The sequence below is a fragment of the Patiria miniata genome, unplaced genomic scaffold (genome assembly GCF_015706575.1).
Source record: "Patiria miniata isolate m_02_andy unplaced genomic scaffold, ASM1570657v1 HiC_scaffold_17, whole genome shotgun sequence".
In the NCBI taxonomy this organism is placed as follows: Eukaryota; Metazoa; Echinodermata; class Asteroidea; order Valvatida; family Asterinidae; genus Patiria; species Patiria miniata.
In genome coordinates, this window is record NW_024037055.1 from 5969598 (window position 1) to 5982037 (window position 12440).

General features: G+C 42.9%; 1 protein-coding gene across 1 annotated transcript in view; it reads right to left on the bottom strand.

Annotated features, from left to right (window-relative positions):
* The window catches only part of LOC119723996 (DNA repair protein complementing XP-G cells homolog), a 30910-nt gene extending 19841 nt beyond the window's left edge, over nucleotides 1-11069 (bottom strand). Inside the window, exons 1-3 of the mRNA XM_038194917.1 lie at nucleotides 10892-11069; nucleotides 6738-6859; nucleotides 5360-5535 (exon numbers count right to left, since the gene is read on the bottom strand). Of these exons, the coding sequence (XP_038050845.1) occupies nucleotides 5360-5535; nucleotides 6738-6825 (264 nt within the window). The 5' untranslated portion in view covers nucleotides 6826-6859; nucleotides 10892-11069. The remainder of the gene's footprint in view (nucleotides 1-5359; nucleotides 5536-6737; nucleotides 6860-10891) is intronic.
* Nucleotides 11070-12440: the final 1371 nt, after the last annotated feature.

The following is a 12440-nucleotide window of genomic DNA, read 5'->3' on the forward strand; positions in this document are numbered from 1 at the left end:
CACGCAAAGGTTTGGCGGTATTCGGAATGGATGACGTATAAACACGCAACAAGCGAGGCCGGAAATATCAGGGTGTGCTACCCGCACATGGCGGCCTAAACCCGTCTGGCATCGAGGTTGGTGAAAACCATCCCGTGCCTGGGTCCGGTCAATGTCAAAATAATCCCGGCGCGAACTGGTTACACAAGTCCGTTTACGACAGGTTCGGGGAATGGACGCTGATATTCGTCTCAGGTCATTATCGACGACCAGGCCCCAAGCCGGTCTTAAACGGACTTGTTTAATACCGGCCAAGCACGTATTTATTCCAATTCATAAATACATTTTCGGTCAAAAAGTCCAAGCAAGTCTCACATGACAACTTTCCGACGATTTTGTGCAACCATTTTACTGTGTTTCGAAACGCCCCTCTAGCTATGCATATGCCTTTCGCGAGAAGTCGTAAACAACTCCTCATATGAAGATTGGCGCGCGTGTGGTGTGCACTGCGCGATGTGGCGCAGAATGCAGCGGTTCAGGTGTAGTGTGACTTCAGGACTCTCGAAATATGGACTCACTGCACATGCCTAAGTGAGGATTGTGAACGTTCAACCAATAAAAGGGTATAAAAAGGGATTAGATTTCACAGGAGTCCAAATTCAATGTGACACCGGAAAAGTGTTTAAACCCAGCCAGCCGGTGTTTTATCAACTGTTTAGGACTGGCCATGTGACAGGCTCTCGACCAATAGGAATGGATACACTGTTGAACAAACTGATGGTAAACTATTGCCACATTTGTAAGATGAACTCATAAGTCTATTATTGGAAAGATCATTTTCAAGCACTTTCATGTTTTGTAACTTCTGCAGCTTACTAATCAGGGTTGCACCTTATTGACCAAAACTAGTGACATCAAGTTTGACTATGTTTTGCTTTAATTCTAATATAAAAGAAAGTACAACCATGCCAAATGAGTGTGAGTGTCGTTCATGAAAATGCAGTTTAATCAAGTCCAGTCTGGGTCGGAGTCCTATGAATAAAAAACAATATTAGTGATCAAACTTGAATCCAAACCTCATTCTTCGACTTGACTTGAGCCAAGAACTTGACTCTATTTTCCTGCACTTGTTCTTGAGGTCCTATAAATTTGGTATTATATTTGCATGAAATTTTGACTCAAAAGTAGGCTGTAAGCCCACACTTTTGCTGTTTTTGAATGTATATAGTGATTACACATAATACTGAAAATACAAAATAAATACAGTAGTAGACCACAGAGCCATGACTGTCATCATTTTTCTGAATCAAAATTACAGTTGCTTGATGCCACTCACAAAAAAGAACTGCATTATGTCAAATAATATGCAGCTTAAAAGATCCAGAAAATTATACTGAACTACCAAGTCAAGTTCAAATGAGTTTGAAAGTTACAACTTTAATGAAATGGTGCAAATAGTTATGTGCTGTGATCAATGAATGCACTGTCCGCGCAGTGTTTTTGAGCAGAAAGGGTGTGAAGAGCACACTGAAATCCTGGCAACTGTCTCCGGAGGACTGGGACGTCTGGAGATTCATCATCCATAGTGTCTGAGACATGCAACAATCTCACATATAAATGATTTATTGTTTCACAGTGCAAAGAAGGAACAATGCTGAATCTGCTCAAAGACAGCCCCCTGCCTGGTCGCCTGGTTCAGTTGACACGTCTTCCGTGGACCACTCCGCTGCCAGAGATTGAAGGAGTGGCATCGAGGCTCCGCCCAGCACGCCTCCCCGCAGTCGATGAGGCCCGTAGTCGTCAGGTTCTTCAAGCCATGGTCGAGCAGACACTGGGGAGTGAAGCGCCCACTCCGATCGGACGACATGCAGAACCTGCGAGAGGGGTCAGGCATCTCGCAAATGGCTGTCTTGTTCCTGTCGCAGACCCCTCTGCTTGCTTGAACAACATCATCCCGCCCCATTCTCAATTTGACGCAGTCACTTCTGGGATTGTTCTCCCACAGGCCCACATTAATGGGCACCAGTAATCGCCCGTCATCGACACACGCCACCTGGCTCAAATCAAGGTAGGAGGAGTCAAATTTGCAGCCGATCCAAAGGCTGGGTCCCCAGTGTTTATCCATGTCTAACAGGACGTCAAGTTCTTCGGGGGTGTTAGGCACCGCGAGATGACCAACTGACGCTCGGTCACAAGCCGTGACAGCCTGGTGCCAACTCATCTTCTCTGGCAAAAAGATGTAACACAAGTCACGCCAAGACACCCATCCAGTAGGACAGGTGGCAAGAAGGACCTGGAACGCTACAGCGCTCAACAGTGACAGCCGCACTACAATGCTGAATCCAACGACAGCCGGCATAATGGACTATTTCAGTGTTAATGTAGTACGCTACGCAATGGTTACTCCGCTACTGGTGCCACCAATTTGTCCAGTTCTCAAATGCTCGTAGTGACAAGATCTTTGCTAAAAGCAGATCAAGTTATTACAGCCGTGAATTGTTCAGTGGTTCGCAACTTTTGTTTACCACCCTGGGATTCAGGGTTTAAGACGCAGCAAAGACAGAACACAACCGAGTTGTTCTTTGAAACTCTAACTCAAAAGTGTTCAGTCACGAAGCTACATGGATGATAATAAGCAGGAAAATATTGGTGGCTCGACAGACATCGGGTACTTTAGACCGAATGGAGTGGTATGGCACTACTTACTAACACGTAGCATGGCTAAGTAAAGCCATTATCATTAAAGCAAGCTTTATACGCGGCTTAAGGGGGGGGGGGACAAATTACTGGAAAATTGAGTAAATTATGGTTAAGAATGGGCTTTTGTTTCTGCGTCATTATGCTTCTAATCATGCATGCATTATTAGGCATCGACTAATGGCTTGGTTATTTTGGTTAATCACTCCTACACCTGTACACTGTGTAAAATTCTGAACAGGTTTTTTTTGGGATGGCCTAAAGAGGAGGAATGACCTTCAATGACTTTTGCATCGGGGGGTGGGGGGGGGGGGGAGGGGGAGAAGGGGTGCAAATACCTTGGGGGGGGGGGGGGGTTGGGGAGGGGAGGGGGAGATATACAGGGAGGTGCAAAAAGAAGGAAAACCATGCACTTTTTACAGGAATTTTGACATTTTTTTTACATACAGTGAAGTATAGTTTTTCATTCATACGCGGTAAAAAATCTTTGAACAAATCGCAAGAATAGTGTTATTATGCTTATTTGAATACAAGTCACCAAAATCACTGTTGTCCACGTGTAAGTCTAGTGAAGTGGTTTTTTGTCTTCAAATCAAGCTCCGGAGCTCAGTCAAGCAGGTGGAATGAAGCCGTCCGTGGACAAAGTGGTTTGACACACGAAATTTTTAAACTACCATACCTCAGAGACAAAATATGCATTTGCAATCATTTTTTTGGTCACTTTTGTTTAAAGATCAATATTCTAATACCATTAAATTGAATATTTGAAATATGCTCAACAAGTACATGAAGGTGAGAATTGTTGTCAAAAGTGGGTTTCCTTCTTTTAGCACCACCCTATATTCCACCCTCCTTTTTGTCCAGGGACATAGGAGTACATGTACGATTTTCCCCTCCATTCGATTAAAGGGGTTCTGCGTCCTGAAATCCACCAAATTTTCATGTGTGGGATTGTTTACTTATCCTATTTCAAACATCTGGTTGAAAGGAAACCAACCTCATGTCTTACCGTTCCCGAGAAAAGAGGAAAAAACCCCTGTTTGTTTACATCGGACATGACGGAGTACGCATACGTTTTTCCTGTCGTTTTAGTCAATGTACGATACAGGTTGTGTGTGTCGCATAAAATTACTCACAGCACCAACGCACAAATGTGGTTTCTTATAATACACGTCCGCAAAAGGCGAACACTTTATGGCTGGAATCACAACTAGCATGAACAGCCCGACTTTTTGGGGTCGCAAAAGTGGACCAGTGTCATAGTACTCGTACTCGGTACTCGTACTCGAGTACTACTCGAGTACTTATTGTGGAGTACTCGTACTCGTACTTGAATGTCAAGGTACTCGTACCCGAAAGGACGGTACTCGTACTCGGGCAGCAAAGTGCTCGTACTCGACATGTCGAAATTGTACTCGATCATCAAAGTACTCGTACTCGAAAAGCAGTATTCGGGGGGAAATGCTATAGCTTGACTTTATACACCATGGCCTTATTTTATCGATACTTTCAGTTTGAAATGGTTGATTGGCTTGTGGAGAAATCGAAGTTTCCTGATTTTCCTCTGTGCACGTCCAGACAAACACATTTAACAGCCAGCCGTGAGTGGGTCTGTACATCGGTCTGACTGGGCCTGGGCCAATTACGCACAATGAACCATTGCCGTATGGTCGTATTCGCAATACAAGTACTCGTACTCGGAAGTACAGTACTCGTACGTATAAGTACTCGTACTCGGAGACCTGTTCTTGTACTCGTACCAGTACTCGTACTCGGCAACCTTAGTACTCGGTAGTACTCGGTACTCGGAAAAAAAAGTACTCGACTACAACACTGAAGTGGACCCCGAAAGTCGTTCTCGCAAGCATAAAACAAGAATAAAACAAAAACGGGCAGTTTTAAAGGATAGTTGTGTGGATGTTTAATATCTTACTTTTAAATGTTCTTTCCGATTAACAGCATTTCAATCAAATCCCGTTTTGTAGCCCAATTGCGCTCATTCCAGGACTGAATTTGAAGGCCGTATGTCCAACTATTTCCAAAAATCACCAACCACAAACTAAATTAGTTTTTACTAAGAAACTGGGGGGAAAATCAAGCAACTTGGACTGTAAAAGTTAGATGCACGGAGGACTATGCTACAAAAAGTGAATTAACCGTCATGAAAATTCTGTGACAAAGTCCACGGACAAGTTTTTCCCACAAGTTTTTTCCACAAGTTTTTTCCACAAGTTGTGGGGTGCTGTGGTCCAATGGTTACGGTGTTCGACTCATGTGCCGTGTGCCGTGGTACATGGGTTCGAATCCTGACCGTGGGAACATGGTGCTTGTGCTCTTGAGCAAGGCACTTTACCATTATTGCTTTGTCCTTCAGATGGGACGTGAAGCCGTAGGTCCCGTGTGTTGTGAAATGCACGTTTAAGAACCCAGTAACACTTATCGCTAAGAGAAGGGGTTTGCCCCGGTGTTTCTGGCAGTGACTGCGATATGTGCCGCAGCATCTTGTAACCCATAATAAGGTGCTACATAATGGGTCTCATATTTCTCATGAACTTTATTTACCTTTCTTTTATAATTGACATAATTTCCAGCGCCTTGAGTACCTAATTGTTGGTAGATACGTGCGCTATATAAGACTAACTTTAGCAGTAGGGTAATCTGCCACATTAACCCCAGTACTTACAGTTGTCTGTCTCTTGATTTCTGGAACACTGCCGTCGAAGACAAATATCGGTTTGATGCGGTAGAAGAGAAGTTTGCAGATGCGATTGAAGAGGACGTGGAGATGAGCGTTGGTGGCGACGTTTCCTCCGTCGTCCCTCATGCCCCGCATCGCTTGATGTAACCATAAACTCACATCTTAAGAAATCACTTATTTAAGGAAAATGCATCACACATGGCCCAGACTGGACCTTGGGTGCAGAAAAACGTGCAAAATTAATTCAGGTCAACTTTTACTCACTCTTTGGCCGACAAAATTCTCCAAACAGTTTTGTTAGGTAAAGACACTGTCTTCAGTATGTCATCATTTGAGGTATCAATTCAATTTTTATAGGAGACTTTAAAACCCTAACTCCCTAGGCCTATTTCCAAAGATGCGTCTAAAGACGCATTTTTGGAAGTTTCCTTTACCCACTAGTAGTTTGTTTTTCAATTTGGCAAAGCTGTAAATGGGTGCACGCAAGTGTTGGCATGACGCACAGTTTAGGCCCCCCCAAAAAGTCTCCGGTTTCTGGTATGCGCGCGCATTGCCGTAGCCATGCACATCGGCAAAATTAAAAAGATTCGCGTCGCCGTAGCCGTGCGCATCGGCAAAATTAAAGAGAGTTTTTTTTCAACATAAGATGATGTCTCAAAACGGCCAAACTCACTGGTTTGACTGGAATCCTGCTGCTGCACAGTTTTAACGTGTTTTTAGATGGGGTTACGATCGAGTATAAGCTTTATGTGGCCTCTCTGGGCTTTTGGGCCAAGCTCCATACCAGAAACCGGAGACTATTTTTTTTTTGCCTTAGTTGCTAAGCACCCTTTATTAGGTTTTGAGTACTTTTCTTGCTTCAAATGAAAACAATGTACAAATGACAAATGATATACATGTACTCTACCTTTAATTTATACATAGATTTGCAAAATATACGGCACATAAAAATAATATCGACTTTCATTTTACTTTTATTTAAATATTTTATTCGTCCTAATCCTGTCATGTTTCGATTGTTTGTTTTTTGTTGTTAAAAATTTGTTATAAAAAGCCGTATCCTCTCCGAGTGATCCCCGTTTGCTATTTCCTTAAAGGTCTGTATCATGACTGTGGGCGTGATCCCTGGCTGTATGGCATACTGGTTTATGGCTTCTGACTAGCGCCCCTTGAACAAAGACAAAATAGGGAATTGCCAACATAGGGCTGGATAGCTAAGTTGGTTAGAGCACCGGAACGGTTACCAGGGGTCGCAGGTTCAAGCTCCGCTCCAGTCAATGTCTTTGTTCAAGTTTAAAATTGTTTTTTAATTTTTCATCACCACTACATCGTCTAGACATATCTGTTCTAGTTTAAAGGATACCGACAGCAAGCACTTTGCCTTCTAACGATTCCAGTGACACTGGCCTCCCTGTGGACTCGAGCAGTTTCCATAATCCTTGGACTCCCATGATGACTATAAAGGGCACACATCTGCAGGCAGTGGAAGATTAATGTTAGATTTAGATAGAATTTGTTTGAACAAATCACACTTACAATGTACCAGAGTTGCTGACTCGAGTCATGTGACTTGGACTCGAGTTGGACTCGAGTCGCTATTTTTGTGACTTGTGACTTGACTTGTAAATACCAGCTTTGACTTGTGACTTGACTTGGACTTGCAAACAATGACTTGTGACTTGACTTGGGATTGCAAAAAAATGACTTGTTACCAACCCAAGTCAGACGCTACTCGAGCGACCCAATACACTTTAATTAAGCTATTATACTTTTAATTAGCTATTCGGTTTACGCCTTACGTGCATTAATACGGACTTTGGCTTGCGCGGTTTCTACTTCGCCCAGCTGCAGCTGTAGATCATATCAGTGAGCTGAGCTGTTACGTTGCGTAATGCCTGCCTGCACTTCTGGTTGGTAAACAGAGTTGTAACGAGTCACTGATTTTTGTGACTCGAGTCGAGTCGAGTCATTTTAAAGAAGTGACTCGAGTCGAGTCGAGTCATTAGGTCAACAAGGTCGAGTCGAGTCGAGTCGAGTCACAGAGTGTGGTCGAGTCGAGTCGAGTCGAGTCAAGTATTTAGCTCGAGTCAATTCGAGTCACAAATATTTGAACACTTAATTACAATAAAAAGCAACAAACACAAGAGAGAAAGAATACAAGGCACCAGTCTATTACGGAAATCCAAAGACATAAAGTATGCTGTATGGTACCCAACCAACAGTTTCCATTGCTAGCTCACGTCACAGATAAGAAGATGTGAAACTTCGGTCTTATAACTGGTTTGGCTTCGGGTCTAGATTTTGTTGTTCGCTGATCGCTGACAACGTTAAAACCTAATTGCATTATACAAAACTGTTTCTGATTATTTAAAGGTGGGCCCGTCCGTATCCATTTTTGTGTGTGAAATCGGGACATGAATTTAGCCAGCGTTCCACCAAGAACTTCAAAATCGCCCGAAACCAATGATGAAACCACGGATTGAGAAATGCGTTTTAAGTCTGGTTCCGGGTTTAGCATTACATGCTATAGAACCACAAGGTGGGAGTCCGCGACACGGTGTATGTTTGTTGTTTCATTATGGAGGAAGGAAACAGACTGCCGCTGTATATAAACGTACATTATTCGCGAACATTAACGTGACGTGAACAAAAACTGGCAACGCGAACGGCGCAGCGTAAGTCATTGCAAATATTTTTCGCAAGTAAGTTTTGCTTTTATTTGGGACTCGAGTCTTATTAGCCTTCCTCGAGTCGAGTCGAGTCATTCTGATGGTCGAGTCATTCTGATGAGGGACTCGAGTCGAGTCGAGTCATTTGCTCGCAGTGACTCGAGTCGAGTCGAGTCATTTACCCGTCGGGACTCGAGTCGAGTCGAGTCGCCAAAAAAATGTGACTCGAGTCGGACTCGAGTCGAGTCATTGACTCGAGTCATTACAACTCTGTTGGTAAATAAGAACAGCCTCCCCGGACTCTTTCCTCTTGCTATGAGGGTGCTGTCTGTTCCTGCTACTAGCTCCCCCATCGAACGTGTATTCAGTCATGGAGGAATAATTATGAGGCCACACAGAGCAAAGTTGAGTGATACTATGCTATCAAATCTTGTTTATTTGAAGTGTAACAGTTTGTACATGAAAAAAATAGATTTTTTTTTTCAATTGAAGTCGCCCAACAAAAGGCCCAAAAAGGCCACTCAAGGTGTTTATAAATGCAGTTTATAGTTGCGAGAAAGTTTCATTCCAGAAACTAGACCTCAGTGACTGAATCCAGTAAAATGAATATTTCCCACTAGTTTCAAAAGTTTTCAATAAGACTGTCACAACAAACTACTTTTTCAATGACCAAGTCTCTTGCTTAATGTAATGGTTGAACAAACTTTGAAAGGAGCCTTTCATGAAAAGAAAGCAGGCCTTTGTCAATTGCATGTAAAATACCGGATAGCCTAACACATTGGTCGACGTTTAGTATACATGAAAATTGAACAATAAAGTGTTAGTATACACATATTTGTACTAGTAATCGAGTGAGTGAAGTCTTTTTTCATGTCATCTCGACATTTATTTCTACAATGTTAAGTAAATTTATTTAAGTATACAAAGGGCTAATATCCGACAGATATGTGATAAACTACAAGAATAGTAATTGCAACACATTGGAAAAGGGGAATTAAGGAGGCATGTTCAAAATAAAAGTTGACGCCAGGTTCTTTTAGCTTATTACAGCTGGACAAAATAATGTGCAACTTGACGTGTTCTTGGACAAAGATACTTGTGACTTGACTTGTGTTTAGACCAAATGACTTGTGACTTGACTTGTGACTGGACCTAATGACTTGTGACTTGACTTGTGACTGGACCTAATGACTTGTGACTTGGCTTGGACTTGCAAACAATGACTTGTGACTTGACTTGGACTTGCAAAAAATGACTTGCTGCCACCTCTGCAATGTACCAACACATCCATGTGCGGTGAGACTTGTGTGTTGAAAGTGCATTGAATGCGACAGTAATAAGCTGCGTGTAATGCATGCTAATTTATGAGTGCACCAGGCTTAGCCCCATCAATGTGGCCACTTTACTGGACCAAGGGCGGATCCAGGGGGGGGCCAAAGGGGGCCATGGCCCCCCCCAAAACGAAATCAATTTTTTTTTTTTTTTATGTGACATCGCAATAACGGCAGGCAATGAGTACACCACCATCTTTTCCTCAAAAAAAAACATTGGTTAAAGTGGTCAGAAATTGCCTCAGATCGCACCACAGAGCATCTAGAATCCAAAAAATTTTCGGGGCCCTTAAGCGGGCCCCGAACCCAACGCCGTAATTTTTTTGACCCACTTTTTGACATCGCAATAAAGGCAGGCAATGAGTACACCACCATCTTTTCCTCAAAAAAAAGATTGGTTAAAGTGGTCAGAAATTGCCTCAGATCGCACCACAGAGCATCTAGAATCCAAAAAAAAATTTCGGGGCCCTTAAGCGGGCCCCGAACCCCACGCCGTAAATTGTTTGACCCACTTTTTGACATCGCAATAAAGGCAGGCAATGAGTACACCACCATCTTTTCCTCAAAAAAAACATTGGTTAAAGTGGTCAGAAATCGCCTCAGATCACACCACAGAGCATCTACAAACCAAAATTTTTTCGGGGCCCTTAAGCGGGCCCCGAACCCACGCTGTAATTTTTTTTTTTCCCCCTTTTGGGGGGAACCAAAAATTTTTTTGGCCCCCCCAAAAATTATGTTCTGGATCCGCCCTTGTACTGGACTACATCCGCAGGCAAAGGCCACACTTGGAACATGTACCCGAAAATGTAGCACTCTGTCAAATTTTGATTTTCACACATTTTAGACTATTTTGTAGTCTGGTTTATTGATGCTTTAGATTAGAAAATAGAAGCACACTTGTTATGCTCGCCTTCTTTAAAGTGATGCAAAAGAAGTCCCTCCTTTCTCAGACGACTATTTTTTGTGTAATTTCCAGTTTCATTGGCACATATGGGACTACTCCTTTAAACTTCACTTAGCCCTAATCTATGACTTCCAGTTCCACTGGAGTAGACTTTGCATGCCAGCATATAGAGTTTACTCCAGTGCGGGCCATAAACTAGGGCTAAACTTCACTATACTCAATGATATATAGCCCCATAAATGTGGCCAATTTACTGGACTACCTCCATAAATAAAGGCCACACTTCCACGGTCCACCATGTACAAAAACATGTAGAACTTTGTCAAATTTCGATTTTCACATTTAGGCTTAGTTTGTAGTTTATTTTTGCTTTAGAAGCATACTCACCCTCTTTATTATAGGCTAATCAGAAAGTGCTGCCTTTAAATTAAGAAGGCGAGCATAACAAGTGTACATGTGGATGTGTGGCCTATGTTTACGAGGTAGTCCAGTATATTGGCCACATTTATGGGGCTAGCTAAACACTAACAGTTTAAGCTTTATCACGAGATAGCTGCAGTGTACGTATACGACACATGACGGACAGGTGAACGCGTTTAAAATAAATACTCACCGCCCCTCAAGTTCTCACGTCCCTTTTTATTCCCCTTAAAGAGAACAACTGAACGCTTGCATAAGTCTGAGAAATAGAGTACATATCTGGACATAGATTTATCCAAAAATTACATCCGCACGAATATAACTGAAAAACTTCCACAGAGATGAACCCGGTTGTCTTGCAACTGCGATAAACACTGCCCTCTGCTGTTAGAAAAAGTGTATACGTATGCCCTAGACTTGATTCAAGCACTGATACTCTTCCCCATAAAGTGTATGGATGCAACCCTGCAAGTAAATTCCCACAGACACTAGTGCTAAATGCCCATACTTCAAAATTCTTTTAAAAATACTCAGAACTCTCACAGGTATTCAAGCTGCACAGAAAAATGATGATCAACGTGTCATCTTTCGTTTTCTTTTCATTTTTTGGTGGGTTGACCATTACCTTTGCGAGATATTCTTACCCAAAGAAGACGACCCCTATTTTCCCCAAAGCGGAAAAGTAGCCATCTTGAAAAACGATCCCTCCACAACATGACAAAATAGCGCCACTTTCGAGCCCAGTAGCATCCAAAATGCTCAGAATTGGAAGCCCCAAGTCCGGGCCAGAGGTTCATTACCATATCTCTTTAATTCCCCAATTTTACGGCGCTCAGAACTCTCTAATATAGAATATTTTGAGGGTATAACTTTTATTCAGGAGCTCGGCGGATGGATTTTGGCCTATTTACCGGTGTGCATCCTATAATAGCAGGTAACTGCTATTGTAACTGCTAAAAAAAAATTGAAAGAAAAAAATTATCCGAGGTCGATATTAGGCCCGAAAATAGTGACTTTTTTTGCCCCTGCTAAGATGTAGAGCGCCCCCAGCGACAATAAATTTAGTTTCAGCTACTTTTAAGCTAAAAATGCCCCCCCCCTCCCCCTTTTCAACTAGCAATTGTTGTAATCGGCTGATAGCCTACTGCTCCCTTACAAGGGCGGATCCAGAACACAATTTTTGGGGGGGCCAAAAACATTTTTGGTCCCCCAAAAAAGTGGGTCAAAAAAATTACGGCGTGGGGTTTGGGGCCCGTAAGGGCCCCGAAAAATTTTTGGATTCTAGATGCTCTGTGGTGCGATCTGAGGCAATTTCTGACCACTTTAACCAATGTTTTTTGAGGAAAAGATGGTGTTGTACTCATTGCCTGCCTTTATTGCGATGTCACATAAAAAAATAAAAAAATTGGTTTCGTTTGGGGGGGGGGGGAATGGCCCCCTTTGGCCCCCCCCCCTGGATCCGCCCTTGCTCCCTTACGATTTGGGAGCATCCGTTACGGAAAAACCCTTGTTGATACCTTTAAAACACTTTTTTCCCCCTCCCCGTAGGTTCCGCATGAGGGCGCGCGTTATGTACTGTAAGGACGTATGCGATATGCGCTGTGAGTGGATTTACTATAATGGGCACAGACAGAGCGCAACCGAGCCAGACTTGGCAAAGTCTACGCACAGGACGGCTCAGTCAAAGGCCAAGTTTGACCAATGGTTAACTAACGTTTGCCCGAACTCTGTCTAGTCGACGG